The sequence below is a fragment of the Hippoglossus stenolepis genome, chromosome 24 (assembly GCF_022539355.2).
Source record: "Hippoglossus stenolepis isolate QCI-W04-F060 chromosome 24, HSTE1.2, whole genome shotgun sequence".
NCBI lineage: Eukaryota > Metazoa > Chordata > Actinopteri > Pleuronectiformes > Pleuronectidae > Hippoglossus > Hippoglossus stenolepis.
In genome coordinates, this window is record NC_061506.1 from 3,083,575 (window position 1) to 3,100,499 (window position 16,925).

At 44.5% G+C, this 16,925-nt stretch overlaps 2 protein-coding genes across 6 annotated transcripts in view; one reads left to right on the plus strand and one right to left on the minus strand.

Moving 5' to 3' along the window:
* Positions 1-7,433, minus strand: part of LOC118103206 (sodium-driven chloride bicarbonate exchanger) — a 28,333-nt gene extending 20,900 nt beyond the window's left edge. For 3 of the 5 annotated variants that reach the window (XM_035149892.2, XM_035149891.2, XM_047339165.1), the window contains exons 1-2: positions 7,102-7,433; positions 5,603-5,632 (exon numbers count right to left, since the gene is read on the minus strand). In XM_035149892.2, the coding sequence (XP_035005783.1) occupies positions 5,603-5,632; positions 7,102-7,149 (78 nt within the window). In that variant the 5' untranslated portion in view covers positions 7,150-7,433. Of the gene's footprint in view, positions 1-2,416; positions 2,922-3,402; positions 3,600-5,602; positions 5,633-7,101 lie in introns of those variants that run through there. The other 2 variants (XM_047339166.1, XM_047339164.1) reach the window with 2 other exon arrangements.
* A 1,305-nt stretch (positions 7,434-8,738) lies between these two features.
* On the plus strand, positions 8,739-16,828 carry stk24b (serine/threonine kinase 24b (STE20 homolog, yeast)). Its single transcript, XM_035149988.2, has 11 exons — positions 8,739-9,527; positions 11,474-11,704; positions 12,016-12,072; positions 12,309-12,417; positions 12,735-12,892; positions 13,079-13,264; positions 13,352-13,500; positions 13,613-13,736; positions 13,992-14,060; positions 14,458-14,594; positions 14,849-16,828. The coding sequence occupies exons 1-11, from the start codon at positions 9,486-9,488 to the stop codon at positions 14,886-14,888; spliced, it is 1,302 nt and encodes a 433-aa protein (XP_035005879.1). The 5' UTR covers positions 8,739-9,485; the 3' UTR covers positions 14,889-16,828.
* Positions 16,829-16,925: the final 97 nt, after the last annotated feature.

Here is a 16,925-nt window from a genome sequence, read left to right on the forward strand (position 1 = left end):
TGAGTGTACCACTGTAATCCGGCTTGTCACAGCAGTGCACAGCGAGAAGCTACTGTACTGACCACTGTACTTGTAATGACCTGAGACAGCGTTTTCATTTGAAGGAGCACTCCCCTGGTTTTACAGATGAAGTTTGAGTTACTCGTGAAACCAGTTGCATAATGTCTCCTACGGCTGTGAAGTGGATGTGGAGTATGAAAGACAGGGGCGTTTAGGAGCCAGTGAGGGTCTAATAAGGTCTAACCTTGTTAAAGCCCTATGAGACAAATTGTGATTTGTGAATATGGGCTATACAAATAAAATTTGATTGATTGATTGATTGATTGATAATAAAGTCAGGGCTGCTTGTACTCTTGGTTCTGGACAATAAAGTCTATTTAATATTTCCCACAGACAACGTTACGTGACTGAGAGAATGAATTGAAAGTCCAAAAGAAGATGAACTCCATGGAAAATACATGTTCATCAGATAAAAAGGCAAACTTACAAGCCGGTATATATAAATATGAGCATGAGCTAAATTACATTTAGTCACTTTTATACACTTTTCATCTTAGTCCTATTTTATCATGTTCATTACAAGATATATATTTTTCTTTTGTCGAGAAAATTCAGTGATTCTGAAGTGAAGTGAAACAGGTTTACGACACAATATTGCTTGAAGTTTGAGTATGTGGCAAATTAAGAGAAGTGACTTTACAAACCGTTTCAAGTTATGAAGGAATTCTAAACTGTCATGTTAAATAACAACGATGAAATTAATTGGAGCCCTATTTTGTGATCCTTTGAAAATCCTAATTATGAATTCAAGTAAACTGCAGAAAAAATACATGACTTGCAGGAAAATAAGCCTGTCACTTATTTTCCATGTTCTACGAAGATGAAACAGAATCATTACAGCTTCTCATTTATGACTCAGGAAGCACAGACTCAAGAGCCTGGTAAATTGTTGTAAACAGAAACCAGAGCTTTGGCTTTTAGCCTCAGAGATACAATGATTCCAATGTGGAATGAGGATCATTCCGAAACAAAAATGAAAGTAAAACTCGAGTGTTACCGTCAGATTTCTACAAGTGCATGGGAATGAAAACAAAAGGCATAATGGAAAATAACGTCAGCAAACTCAACACTGTCAGGGTGTATGAACTGTCCAGTGATGTTATTCTTCCTGCCTAGCCTCTTATAAAACAACACAGAGGTTGTCTTCAAGTGTCAACACTGGCTTATATTCCATTTTCTTGGCCAGGATAAATCACAGGCCTATTGATTCTCCCAAGCTCCTCTCCAGGAATCTGTGTCCATTATCATATCTCGCAGTGGGAAGCAGAAAGGTGACCTCATTTCTATGTTCTGCAGCGATCTCTCCTGAGGTTTTCACAACAGCAGGGATGATGGATGTTTACATCACTATGCCGTGAGATCTAGGCCAGGAGGTGCGAGCTAAAAATCATATTCGATGGGATGGTGTAAGTTACGTTCATTCTCCACATGAACGTGGCGTTTCATGAAAAATCTATTAGAGTGGGTCTTAATGTAAATCTATTTACTTTCAATCTGCTTTACTGGACTTTTTTGAGCTAAGAGGCAGAATGGTTCTATAGCTTGCAGCCAGCTAAGAGAGAAGATGGATTATCAGCAGTTGTACAAGCATTGTGATTGGCTGTCTGCCTCTGTTGTCGTGGTTTTCATCCCTACAGATGGCCATGGTTACCGTGGCAATGGCAACGGGATCAGCATCGGCAGCATCACAGGGAAGAATATGCTAAGTACAGTACCCTGGGATCATCTCTACATCATCGCCTCTCTATAACCTTGTCGGACAAAGGGAGATGAGAAAAAGCGAAACAGACGGGGAGGACAAGAGGGTATTTCAAGACAGTTGGCGAACTCTCTGCATGTCCCAACAGCACAAAAAGAAAAGATTCTTTACATGTGACCAACAAATCCGGTGTCCCTGGCTTTTGTTCACCCAGTTGTCCCTCAGAGATCACCGGGGTCAGTGCAGCGGGTGTAAGCTCCACTCTGACCCCAGAATGACAGTCCCATCTGTCAGCCAACCTCCTCGGGACCTTTTGCATTGCAGCACAACTGGCGTCTCTGCAGCACAGGAGCCTATACTCTATACATGCATTAAAATAATGCAGACGATAAAGAAATAAAATGTAAGGGATCACATGCAAGCTTCTATTCAAGCAAATATTCTCCATCTACCAGTTTATCCTCCATGTCACAGTAATAGTGCATAATAACATCGTCTGAAACTTAACCAGAAACAAATGCATGATGATGCATGATGCCAGTATCGAGTAAAGTCACTGGTGGTGAACTAATTACTATTTTAATTCCAAGAAAGTCAAAGAAATGCTCACCCTCCTGCAGACTGAATACGTTTGAGTGCAAAGTAAGAATAACCTACCTGATAATTAAATCCTTTAGCATGGTCCACTGAAAGCATGGTGACTCCTAAAGGTTGGGGCAGGATGCCCGCTAACTCGCCTTGTGTTAGCGGCAGTGGTAAGATGAGAGGCTAAGGCTCAGGGCCTGAGCCCAAGTCTGAGCTCAGAGAATGCGTCTGGGATTGTGTGTGAAGAGTAAGAGAGAATAGCGAAGAAAGACAGAGTCAGCTTGTCTGTGGACCAAGTCAAACCCTATCCACTCCTCAGCCCCCTCCCCTCAGCTCATCCATCCCATGCTGGAGTGTGCCGGCAACCTCGCTCCGAAAGCACCACGGGCGCAGCATAAAAACCACGAGCAGGGAGCTCAGCACAGCTCCGGCTCTGCCTCAGCCTCCGTCTCTCCCTCTGCCTCCCACGACTTTCATCCAGGGTAGCATCAAATGTTTCTGACAAGCGTCCATCCGCCAATCCCCCAAGAGAGATTAGCGCTCTGACATCACCGATGCTGTGCCATGCACAGTTCTGCTCTGCTGAGCCTGCGAGCTCTGTGGCTCTGTTACCTAAGAGATGCCTTGGCTCGGGGCAGGGAGTCAGACCAACATCTTCCTGTATGAGGGGCTTCACAGAGTCCCTGCAAACCTTAAAGCTGACTGTGCTCACCACAAACTTCAGGTAGAAGAAGCAGGGTTAGTGTATCTTTAAATGTGTGTGTGTCTATGTGTGTGTGAGTCTGCACAATCTACCTGAGGAAAAGGAGCAGCTCTGGCAGTTGTGCATTGTCAGTAAAAGTGTGATGGAGACATGGTGTGCTCCAAACAGGAACAAGCAGCTACAGTATTTCTGCTGCACTGCCTGATATGACTGTCAATTACATTGATGATGTCTTGGTGGCTTATGTGAGATATTCACACAATATTTGCACAATCTAATTTATCCTCTCTCTCCCACCTAACCATCTGTCTCTCCCACTCTCCATCCAGCTCTGTTCCCCTCTCGCTCTACCTACCTCCATGTCCTCTTCAATCTCCTCCACTGACACGGCTATAATTAACCGTGGAGAGGAACACAGCCGGTCCAGGCTCCTAGCTGCGGTGGGGAGGCATCCTGCCTGCACAGTGGGATTACAGATCTCGAACAGGGATTTCACACTGATCCAAGAACACCACGCTCAAGAGAGCAAGCAACTGGGCAACTCTAGCAGACTTCCTCCGTCTGTCCTCGCTGATCTTCTCTGACCCGGCCACTCAACCAGCTCTAACTGGCAGCCTGGCAGAGCGCCTGCTCTTATGTCAGGGTTGTAATTAGGACCACGCCAGTCAGGTCCGAGTCACATCCAGGACCGGCGCCACTTACGTTCTCGTTATGATGTGTTTGACAGTCAAGATCAACACAGAGGCCAATATACGATAAAGTATATACAGTCACCAAAGACAAGTCCTGGGAGCAGCGGCCAGCTCAAATTGTATGAAATACATAAAATATTACGACTTGCTACTACTACTTGCATAAGATATGTAGTAATCAGTAAATGCATGATGTTTCATGACTATACACTATTGCATTTAAACAAAAACATTGATTAAATTCCATACTTTTTCTTAACAAATCCAGATCTAGTGTCAAACTCTGACCCAGAACAAGAAGAGAGTAAAAACAGAAAGAATTTTCAAGTCGAATTTCCCAAAGATTAAATGAATAGTTTGAAATGAGTCTATTTGAACAGTGAAATGACTGAATAATTAACACTCTCATATCTGTGGCTCCGTTGTTAGCTGTAGCCTGGTTAGACGAGTTAGACTGCAATGAAACAGCTTGCCTCGAGTAAAATGACACATTGTGGTTTTGCAGGTGGTTATGTGCGTATTTTCTTCAGCATGGGACATTAGGAAACTTAGTTACAGGGTTTAATCTACTCAAAAATATATCAATAAAAAACAACCTGATATACTCACACAGCAAACTTGTAACCCATAACATTTGGAAATAGGCCCTTCTACAAATCTCTACCCTACATATTGCTTTGACAAGTGCACTCATAATTAGATACCATGCAATAAAAAGTGGGACACCTCTTCATAGTAATGTGGGATAAATAGAAATGAAGTTTTAGTGAGTGGAAGATTCACAGTTTGGTCAGTGGCAGACATTAGCTCGGTCTTGTCCTCAGTCTGGCTCACGGCCCACGGTTGCATAAGCAATATTTTGTCCGACGACATGCATGCATCAGAACTCCTCTCGGGCCTCTGCTTACTCTCAGACCCTGTGAGCTTTTCAAAGCCTGAACTCCACTTAATTCCCATTATCTTTTATTATTTATTCATCCTGTTCACAGCCTGCTGGATGCACAGCAACACCAGCAACCATTGTGTTCTAAAAGCGTAACAAGCTGCTTGATTAAAGATACAAGCCAAATAGAGTTGTGCAATGTTACTGTAAATTATTGATTATAGAAGCCGAATGGAATCAGGCTTTTTCCATCGGATCAATCAGGAAACTAGAGCAACCGGCCTGTTATCTGCCTCTGTGTATTTCACTTTTAAGTTTTAATTATTTATCTACTTATCACCAAGTCGTGCGGAAGAGCTTTAAACGTTTAGAGGATATTCACCATCTTGTCCTGTGTTGTAAAACTTCAGCTGGAAAAATCATTTCGATCCTTTACTTAACAAAACAAAGCTGCAAAAATACTCAACTATAACTAAGTCAAACTATTTAATTAAACATTGAGACAGATTATCAACAAGTTATACCTCAAATATCAAAGGAAAAAGTATTCTCCCTCCTGTGACTCATATAATTATGACATTACTGAATCATACGTGCATTAGCTGTATTTTTACTATTGCATGTGATATCTATTTAAATATTTTAGAAGACAACAAGAATCTCAATCTGCAAATTAACTATAGCTGTAAAATAAACATATACTGTGAAGTACATTTTGGTAGAAGTATGATTTTGCTAAAGTATAGAAAGTAAGATCACTATTTAAGTTCCACCACTGCAGTCTGTGCCTTTTTTATGACCTCCTCTATATTATTCTTTCCTATTTTATTACTTTAACTATTGATTTTTTTATGATTTTATCCTGTGTTTTAAAACCACTTTTTAACAAGTGCATTAAATTGAGTTATCATTGTTATTTCCCAGCAAATCAATGTGACCTTGTTTTGCAGGCTATGGACCAAGTGAAGAAATCTACTCACCACATCTGCATTTTCTTGGGAACTTTGTTCCTGCAAGTCAAAGAACATCAAGAAATCAGTCAATGGGACAAAAAGTGAGGTGTGTGGGTGTATTACTGTCATGACCGATTCTGAAGCATATAGGAAACCAGCGAGCTGTCTGAACTGAAAGGCAGCTCAGAGATACAGCAATGATGCCTTCAGATACGGTCCTTCCTGCTGTAAATTTAACATATGCTGATGCTTGACCTTGGGAACCTGGTAACTTGCTAGAATGGGGCACAATAGTTTTTTTAGCCCTGTTGTGTAGTGTGAAGACCCTGAGATTCTCACCTTACGAACACCTCACATGCCCATACACATTCTGGTGAAACCATGACAACGCATTTGCTTGTTGCGCAGGCAGAGGGATGTTTGTGGGGGGGAGAGCAGCAATGTCTTACAGTGACAGGGAAGCAGACCACACTGCATCTAGACTGCGGAGGAAACAGCACAGCCATCACACCACATGAGCTCCTGACACCAGCTCTCACCGGCTGCTGCTGCTGCTGCTGTATGGAAAATGAGTCCTCATGTAACACGTCCACAAATAGAGGCAGAGTATTGATCTGCCTCCAGAGAAATGGCTGCCTTTAAACGTGGTGAAACCATATATTTCATCTTCCTCCTGTGGCATCGACGGTGAATCCAAGGCACTGGATATGCTTTTCAGATTTCTTTCTCTCACAGTCACACCTGAATGCTAAAGAGGGGAAGCTGACCACAGGAGGGTCTGCCCTCAAGTGGCTCAGTGTGTGGTGCTTGAGATGTGATGCTCGTGGGCTCAGATGCTGTTGGAGCCCTGTTGTACTCTTCTTATAGGTGATACAACCTGATGCCACGCTGGAGGGACTACACTGTTTGCCTCAGTGAAATTAGTCTTTCTCTGGGATGCTTGTGTCACAGGTCTGCACTTGAGATGATGGAAATACTGGAATAAACAATGATGATAAACATAGTGATCTCATAACATCTGATTAGACATAGATCTCTCTTGTCTTGTCTCCTCGTGTTTTCGTCTCAACATCTTGCACCTGCAGCACTGAATCCTCAGCAGGTTACATAAAGGAAATAAAAACTGGGTCGACTGATAAACCATATGATTTTGCTTCTATAGATATAAAACTGGTCAGACAGTGCATGGACTATATTTTAGATTTTAACCAGCTCTAGTACATCACTAATGCCTCCAGTGAGAAGGCGTAGGCGTTTGTAGTGAGTAGTATATGAATAGTGCACACGGTGAAAAGATCCATTTTGTCAATTTTTGGTGCGCAACATCCTTTGTGATGTCCTGGCGACACAGAAGCCGTCAGAATGAGGCACATCTTGAAATGCATGTATTGAAATGAATCCCAGCTACATGGCTGGGACCCTTTCACCCAAACTGTGCGTGCTTTATTCTAAAGAGGAATTACATAAAGGCTCAGTTTCTGATTCAACAGTAGATGCAGGTGAAAGGTGTGAGTGTTGTGTCTTACCGTTGGTAAGAGCGGCTCCATTTGAGCTCCTTGGTCCGTGATGTCCATCTTTTCTTCTCCTTGGCTTCACAATAGACAGGTCGTGATGCGCCACTCCGCCTCTGTCAAAACGAAGAAGAGGAGGAAGAAGAAGAAGGTTGCTTTGTCAGATTTGAATTTCCCCTTGTTTGGTTCTGCTCACATTCACCGGCCGGAGTTTTTCTCAAATGGAATGGAGGTACAATGCATTCCCGTCCTGCCCTACATAATTTACGCATGGAGGAGGGAGCTAGTGCTTCCCACTGTACACGCGTTGTGCCCTGGACGCGGTGATGATGAGGAGGCGCTCAGGGCTGCGCGCACACACTCCTGCATAAATATGTATTTGTAGAGACACACACAGGCGTATGTGTGTGTATGTTAGTGTGAGTGAGTGTTGTAATTGTTCTGCAATCTGGTTTTTCATGTGGTGTCGTTCTATGTATCGTTTCCTGCAGAATCTCTTTGTGTAATAGCACCTTCATGAGTCAGATCCTTAACGCAATCCTGCAGCAATGCCTTCGTAATATCTTGTTTGAGTCATGCATGTGGATTCTCTCCACCACTCGCCTGCACCATGCATGCACAGTTTCAGGTACTGTACTCAGGCCTCGGATATTAATGTGTATTGCATGATACTGTGGGATATCAGATGCTCCTTTAATGCTCTCCTAAGCGTCCCATCATTATTCCAGCGCCGCAGCACGCGATGCTGCACCGGCGTTGGCCCGGAATCAGCCTCTACGTCACACGGGGACGCTGCTGGACAACTTGGTGCTCTGGCGCCCTCTTGTGGTCACGGTGGAGAAACGTCACTTCAAATGTAGCTGCACTGCAAACTGGAAAATCTGAAAACATGTAGTTTAGGCTGATACTCCCAATGTTAGTGTATTATCTTCATGCATGGACATGCAATAGTATATTGTATGAGTGTTACTGGCTATGAGAGAGAACATGCTGTAGTGCAGGGCTGGGAAATAATATTTTTGCTCATATGTATTTTGTGATTTTTCTCAACAAATTATATTTTATTGTACCTTTTAAACTGAGCTTAACTCAAATAACAGCACATTATGCCTGTACTTTCTGCAGGTCTATACTAGATATATATATTTAATTGCTGTCAATGACAATTATATGGTATCGAATACAATTATTGATATTGTTTTATTGATCTGTAGGTAGTTGTAATAAAGTTACTGATTACTATGTATTATTTTACACATTCCTATATATTTGTGTTTATATTATTTTACTCCTTCAACAATTTTATACAGATTCTGTACTTTATGCAGAAGCTTGGATCTACCCTTGTGTTTGAAATGCGCTTTATAAATAAAACTGCCTGGCCTAAGGTGCATCATGAGTCCAGAGATTTTACGCATTGCTGCATGGGATCCAAGAGGCTTTCATGCACAATATAACAGTTTAATAATATATAGTTTATTTAAGACTTCTCACCATTTGGACCAAATCCCCAGCTCACATGTAGCTGTGTTGTTTAGTGTGGCTCTGCAGAAACAGACACTCACCTGGAGATATTAAAGCCCTTGGCTCCACCTGACTCCAGCTCCATCACCTGGATGAGAAGAGGGGTCGGGGTGTTGTTGTTGATCCGGATCCGGATCCGCCCAGCCTGGCGTCACGGGCACCGACAAGATGGCCGAGAGTTCGGGACGAAAGTGAGAGGGGGGAAACAACAACACTGGCGGGCGATCCTCGGCGCGGATGCCGGAGCTGTAGCCGGAGACGAGTCGGTGCAAAGTGAAGAATAAACCGCGGGGGGATCGCTGCACCCAAGCCTCCGCTCCGTGGCTGACATCTGCGGCATGCAGGCGGATCCAGCTCCCAGTCCGTCCGCTGACAACGTTCGTCAGGTCGGCTAGCAAGCGAGCTAACCATGCTAGCTAGCTGACAAGCCCGTCAGCGAGAGAATCCGCGAGCACAAAGTGACAGTTTGGCTCATTGGGATAAAAAATCTGTTGTTGGATCCTCGTTTCTGCAACGTGGACTTTGCTGCAGCAGCATGTTTCCCCTGAGTTTGGATTCAACCCGCTAGCTAACGCATAGCATCGGTTAGCAAGCTAACATTGCGGATTTCTCCAGGGTTAGCATTAGCTAGCAGCAGCCCGTTAGCTTGCTCAGCTGTTTTTTGGGGGACTTGGGTTGTTCCGACGCAGGAGAAGGAGCTCCGGTGTGTGTGGAGGACATTTCCTTCTCCTAAAAGCACCACCCCCCACGGGTCTGGGTAAACTGGTCCTGGAGGGTTGCTGACATTCAGCGGGACTGTGCACAGAGGTGAAGCCGGGGAGGAGCTCAGCGCTGCGGCCGCCGGACGAGGCGCACATCCAGGCAGCAGTAGCACCATGGCCCATTCTCCCGTCCAGGGACACCTGCCAGGGATGCAGGTAAGACGGCTGTGTGTGGGGCTTCTAGTGGAGGTCAGTGCCGGAACAAAATGTCCACTCCTTCACTCCTTGTTTTGGTTCGTGCACTGCGCACTTACCTGGTATCCAAGCTGCAGATGTAGGACATGTTGTCTCTACTCATGGGATCACAACGACTATAATTTGCAATCTAATGCCACGTCTTGTCGAGACAGGAATGGAGATGCACGATTCAGATATTTCCTCCATCCCTTGAAGGCAGCAGAGCTCTGCAGATCAAAATATAGAAAAACATGAGAATAAGGTGAATTACAAATTGTGCAAAGTGAAGGAAAGAAACTAGATTAAATTCAGGCATCGAGTTTCACACAAACAGTCAAACACAAGAGCATAAGAATAAGTAAGTCAAATCATGGTACAACAGATGTGAGTGTATATTTAAAAAGAAGTAGAATCCATGGTGCACACATGAGCCTCGTTTCTCGCCTGCTATCTTTAGGATGGTTGCTATAGGGGGTAATTGCGTTGCATAGATAACTAGAGGAGATAACTGCTCCTAATGTAAATGGCTTGGTGCATCACATTGTATTCCCTGGGCCGGCTTGTGGCAGGCTTATCTGGTCTGGAAGTGCAGATGCAGAATCTGGAGAGAACATGCTGGAGACGAGACAAACTGCAGACACCCACTGAGGAAGGCTTCACTCCATTTAGGACATTTTAACGGCGATTAGAAGGTTTTTCTGTCTCTCCATCAAGTACTGAGGTGATCCGTCCTGTAGTTTTTGCATAATCCTGCTAACTAGCAGATATAGAGTGCAGAGGAAAACAAACCATCCTGTGTGGAGGTAACTACAGGACACTGAGGCGAGTGGAATCAAAGTTGTTGCTTGTGAATTCAATGCAAACATTGATTTTAATACAGCTCCAACTCCAACAATGCACATTGTAAGTTTGCAGCAGGAGTCAGTATTGACCAGAGGCTCTTGTTCCAGTTTCACCCTCCTGCTCCCAACAAAGCATCTCTCTGTTTTATTGAATAACTCATCACTTTATCACCTCTTCATCTGCTCTGCACCACACTTTCCTCACAAATCTATTTCAAGGCACTGACACAATCTCCTCTGGTGACACAAGGATCCCTTCTTTTCTAAGAGGGCTGTTTTTCTGTGAGCTCAAAACATGCGTATCGACCCTCTCCCTGCTCAAAAGAGGTCATAAAAGCAAGTTGTTTTTGTCAGCGACCGCTCTTGTGTTTCCCACATAACGGCCTCTGGAGAGTTAAGTCATTTCACTTCACTTCCTGCGGCGTATGATTAGGTTTTTTCATTCCACGCTCAGATATACACGCTGCACTGTGCTACCCCTGAAAAGTTGGAAATACAAATTCAGAGGTCCTTTGTCAGACTGCCGTTACACAGTTTGAAATAATAGCCTCAAGATACATTATAATAAGATGTCTCTATCATACATCACTCATACACTACCAGCACAGGAGTCAGGCAATATTCCACATATAATTTGGATAAGTTTTAGGCTGTTGATAGGACAAAACAAGACATTAGACATTTAATAGACTAATCAATACACTGGCATATATCTTCAATTTGAATCATGTGAATGGGATGAAAAAGGACGATAAACCCCAAAGATACAGCTGGATATTGAAGGACTAAAATGTAATTCAGACACATGTTTTGTGTTATTTCAATTCTTTTTTAATCCGCATGTTATTACACTCTTTCCCTTTCATTCTCCTGTGTCGTTTTCTGTACAAAAACACAAGGTGTCGCAATGAGTGAATTAATGTATCCTGTAAGAATGGCCCCCTGCTGGCGTTTCCTATTTACTCCCCGACATTCATTTCCTTTCAAACGTTCCTTTTTATTTCTGTTTCTTTCCTCTTTTTTTTTTTAAACCCCCTCCTTCCCTTTCCTCCCTGCTTTGTTCCCCCTCCCCATCACCGCCAGAATACCAAAGCGGACCCGGAGGAGCTGTTCACCAAGCTGGAGCGCATTGGCAAGGGTTCGTTCGGCGAGGTGTTCAAAGGCATCGACAACCGCACGCAGAAAGTGGTGGCCATCAAGATCATAGACCTGGAGGAGGCCGAGGACGAGATCGAAGACATCCAGCAGGAGATCACAGTGCTGAGCCAGTGTGACAGCCCCTTCGTCACCAAGTACTACGGCTCCTACCTGAAGGTGATATTTGTTATTTTACCCCATAAACCAAACCTCCAAGTCTTCAGATTTAGTGACACTTAAAAGGATTTCTCTCTTTCTACCCACGCTTGCCCCTGAGTAATCCTAAATTAAAAACAGATTAGTCTCAGTTGGTTTAGACGCCCACCAAGCCCACCCCCCCTGCTGACATCATAACCTGCATCCTGGCTCTTGACACCTCGCAATAAGCCAGTAACCCCGTTAATGAAAATGCACCAGAGCCCTTAATGACGGCCTTGTGCTCATCACCGACAGCTCATTCTCTTCTGTCTCTGTCTCCACTGTTCCAGGACTCTAAGTTATGGATCATTATGGAGTATCTAGGAGGAGGCTCAGCATTAGACTTGGTAAGTGATTCACAGTGTTACTCTTGTTCTGAGCTCTGTACTTCTTTCCTACTCATGTTAACTGGTTTAATGACACATCAGAAAACGCCTAACGAGGCCCAAAATACTTCTAACTTTCATTTTCCTATTTTATTTGTCAATTTTTGTGCCTCCTGTTTTGAATCTGAACAAAAGTAGTATTTTTATCTTTGGACTTAGCCGACAGCTGCAGCTCACCATTTTTGTTTGTCCTGAAGATGGAGCCTGGATCCTTGGACGAGACCCAAATCGCCACCATCCTGAGGGAGATCCTGAAGGGCCTGGAGTATCTGCACTCGGAGAAGAAAATCCACCGGGATATCAAAGGTAGCCGACGGACAGAGAGTGCTGCTGTTAGAGGACACAGGTTTCAGCTGACTAAATGGCATCACACCAATATCACATAACACGTTAATGGCATTGAGTCCACTCAGGGTTTCATTCATTGTGTAGCTTGTATGTCAGTGGGGAGTTGAGGCGAGCACTAAAAGGCTTTTGACAGTTGTTTCCCTGTTTATTAAATAAATTGGCGATGCAGATAAACGGCTTTGACAGAAGCGACTGAAGACGTAGGGAAGCTTCTCGCTCGGTGTCTAGTCTGTGTCGAATCACACCGTCTGTCCTTCCTCTCCCCCCCCCCGCAGCCGCCAATGTGCTGCTGTCCGAGCAAGGGGAGGTAAAGCTGGCAGACTTCGGCGTGGCCGGCCAGCTCACCGACACCCAGATCAAACGCAACACCTTCGTCGGCACGCCCTTCTGGATGGCACCCGAGGTCATCAAGCAGTCGGCCTACGATTTTAAGGTACGTTCAAAGCCACTGATGTTTATTCATACCCTACACTTCAATACAGCTTCTCCAGAGTTTTCGAGCTCCTAGAACAGAGAAGTTTGGAAACACTGCTAGACCCATGAAAGAGGATCTCAGCTGGGAGTCCAGGGAAGAAAATGAAGTAGTAAAATTGTCACAGTGTCTCCCTTTGCATTCCAGGCTGACATCTGGTCTCTAGGCATCACGGCCATCGAGCTGGCGAAAGGCGAGCCGCCGCACTCAGAGCTCCATCCCATGAAGGTTTTATTCCTCATCCCAAAGAACAACCCGCCGACACTGGAGGGAAACTACAGCAAACCGCTTAAGGAGTTTATCGAGGCCTGTCTCAATAAAGAGCCCAGTTTTGTAAGTGTTTTCTTTGCAGATGTGACTATTTACTCTGCACAGGCTTTCATTCTCTTTTTCCCTGACTCATTTTCTTCTCTTCCACAGAGACCAACTGCCAAAGAGCTGTTGAAGCATAAGCTGATTGTTCGCCATGCGAAGAAGACCTCGTACCTGACCGAGCTGGTGGACAAGTACAAGAGGTGGAAGGCAGAGCAGTCTCGAACCACAGAGTCCAGTTCTGATGAGTCTGACTCGTAAGTTGCTGTTTTCAGAATCCTAATTGATTCCTCTGTCGTTCTTACGAGTCGTGTCTGCATGTTATTGCTCTCCACTTAGTGCTTTCCTGTTTGGTATCTGTCCAATCAGAGAGCAGGATGGCCAGGCGTCGGGAGGGAACGACTTTGGCAGTGATGACTGGATCTTCACCATCCGAGAGAAGAACCCCAAGAAGCTGCAGAATGGGGAGGGCCAGTCGGGGGCCGCAGATCAGGTGAGACCAGTGGTTGTCTCCCGTCCGAGGTGGACAGTAGAAAAGGACAAACCTGTGTCTTGTTGTTTGTGTCAAACAATTCAGAAACGCAAAAGCCGTCCTCATCACACTTTTAGAACTAACCCATGATAAGATGGTGTGGTGTTATTTGGGGAAAGCTGCCTGCTGTGCTCTTAAAAGAAACCCCCCCAAGGTGAAGCTGTGTTACTCCCACTCCCTCTCTCCCCATCTCACATCTCTCTGTTTGGTCCGCAGACGAAAGACATTCCAAAGAGGCCTTATTCACAGAGCCTGGCCACAGTCATCACTCCTGCATTAGCTGAGGTAAGGAGCTACATGTGGATAACAAACAGCTGGGCTTGCCACAGATTAGTCTTGTTTACACTCATGACTTCTCTACGTTGGAAATAGTGAACTGACACGATCCCAGCTGAACACAAGACTCAGAGTGGAGTTTTCCGAGGGTGTAGTCTGTGCCTGAACTGACCTGAGGCTGCTTTCACTGCTTATCTTTTTGGGTTAGTTTGAGTGGTAAAAACTGGGTCGACGGACCGCAGGGGGTCCTTGAAAGTCCACAGGCTCAGAACAATATGTAAATGGTTTCATTCCCCAGCACTGAACAAATTCATGGGTGACTGGTCTGATTAGAGGCTGTATTTCCTTTTCTCTCTTACACTGGTTACTGAACATTTTCCATGATCTACCTTCTCCCCGCTCTCAGCTGAAGGCGAGACAGGAGCAGGTGAACGGGAACCCCATGGTCCTGGACGAGTTGAGGGAGGCCATCCTGCTGGCTGAGGAGTCCTACCCCAGCATCTCCGACTCCCTGGTGGCCCACATGGTCCACAGGCTGCAGAGGTAACAGTTCCACTCTGACCCAGGTCAGACCTGGTATATGAACATCCGTTTGAGAGCTAAAGTAATGCCCGACTTGTCCAATAACAATAACGCCAGGTCGGCATCTGTCCTGCATCCTTTGGCCTCTTTTAGCTCTGGATTTAAATATACTCTGATGTTCATCTGATTTCATCAAACAGATCTAGCATTTGTTTAGTTTGAGTTGCAGACAGAATTTACTAATCTCTGCCATTCCTGTCTCGTGCTTCCTGCAGCTTCTCCACAAGCAGAACGTCCTCCTCCTCCTCCCCATAGTGATTCGCTCTCTGCTACCCGCCCTGCTCTCCCAGGCCCACCCCCCCCAACACCACAGCCAGTTCAGAGGGTTTAAAGTCAGGGGGTCAACGCATTCAATACCAGTTGACCATGTTTGAACTCCCGGGTGTGGGGAGGGGGCCACCAACCCAGCCTGTAAAAAAAAAAAAAAGACTGAACTCTGAAGCGGAAGATACTTTGGAGAGCTTCTTTTTGCCTCTTAAGACAGGGGGGGCAGCAGAACCCCCCTCGTGGATTTGGCTGTGACTCAAAAGTCGGCTCAACCCGCCGGGAAAAACGACAACAGCAGCCAAGTCGGACTCTGGGCTCTGGACTCAGAGTTTGCTCAGCAAGGAGCTGAAGATCTCCCCCTAAAACCCAGACGAGACTGGAGTCCCCTTCTGAATGCAGGCGTCATATCCCCAGAACCTCTGAAAGCATGCTTGATGAACCTGCAGGGATATCATCTGAGTGTGCAAGCTGCGTGTGTGCGTCTGCGAGTGTGCGTGCGTGCATGTGTGCTCTTGCGTATGTAAGACTCCCTGTTTAGGCAAATTGCAGCATTCTTAATGAAACCTCAGGTAAAGTGCTTTAAGTGGACTTTGTCCTCCGAGGCAGTGCGAGGAGGAGGATGGGGGAGGGAGGGTGTCGCCATGCTGTACATGATTACAAGTCGTCATTGCGGGAAATGAATCACTGTGTACAAAATGGTCATGCACATTTTGTTGATATTGATAATGTTTAAAAGTAGATATTTAAAGATTTCAAGAGTTACTCCGACGGAACAGAAAATGCCTTGCCTTTATAAGATACACACACACACACACTATGTTCTGGCATTTCATCACACACTTTTTATTTACTCGTCGGTGAGTGAGACTCAGTTCAGTATTCATCAGTGTTTTGTCTCGGGTGTGACCGAGCTCCGATCTCTCATTTCAATCACCTGCTGAATCATTAAACTAACTCTGATACTAAGCTGATTTTGTTTAGAGGCAGAAACTTTTCCTTAGTTTTTGTAGTCAGGGAGGGGAGCTCCTTCCTGTGCTGATGTTTAGACAATTTAAGTCAGTTTTTAAATTGTTTAGGACAAGAATGAAGGTCGACGTGTCAGCAGCGGCTCTTAATAACAACACAGGAACCACTATGGTTCGAAAGGTGATATCATGTGAAGTATTATTTTTCCGTTACGTTACTTGCAAAGCTAAAGTGAGGGCTGAGGACCGTCGCAGGCAATCTCATCATGACACTCGCTCATGGCCAAACTAAACCGTATATCAGGACACGCCAAGCTGCAGAAACCAACGCCATCCAGATCCCCTCGCTCCAGACGTGCGTGCTCTGACTTCCACGCCATGCTATAGAAGTGCCATGTCCTCTTTTACGCTTTCACCAGATGTTTGTAGTATGATTTGCACCTTTTTTTTTTTTCTCTCCTAAGTTTCAGATCAGTTTTTTTTGCACTTTGAAAGTGTGTCGAGTATTTAAAGAAAAACTGTAAGAGGAGGAAAAAAGAACCACAAAACGAAAAAAGTTGCTAATAGCCATGTTTTACTATATATGTTTACTTAAGAGTTCCAGAATTTTACTACTGTGCTAACGCAGCAATAATGTTGAGGAGTTGCATCAAGACGCACTTGTCAACACAGGGATTGAAAGAAATTAAGAAATATCTGATATTTTTATAACTGCAAAGAGTTAAGTATGGAAATATGGAATGCTTTATGGATATGGGCAAAAAATATCTATACCTTACAGAAAAACATATGCTACGGAAATAACTACAAAAATGTGTACATTTGGTCTCCTTTATCATAGCTGACAGTTTATAGTACTGTATATAATCTTTGCTTGTGTCATTTGAGAATTCCCAAGTTAAATGTAAGCTCCTTGTAAGCTTTCAAAGTGACATGAGAAATAAAGATCTAATGGTAACAGAACTTGCACGTTTTTCATTTTCTTCTAACTCCACGAGGAGGTGGACATTTTAGTTTTTTTAGAGGTTTCATGTACTTGATGGATTGGCAGCGACATTCA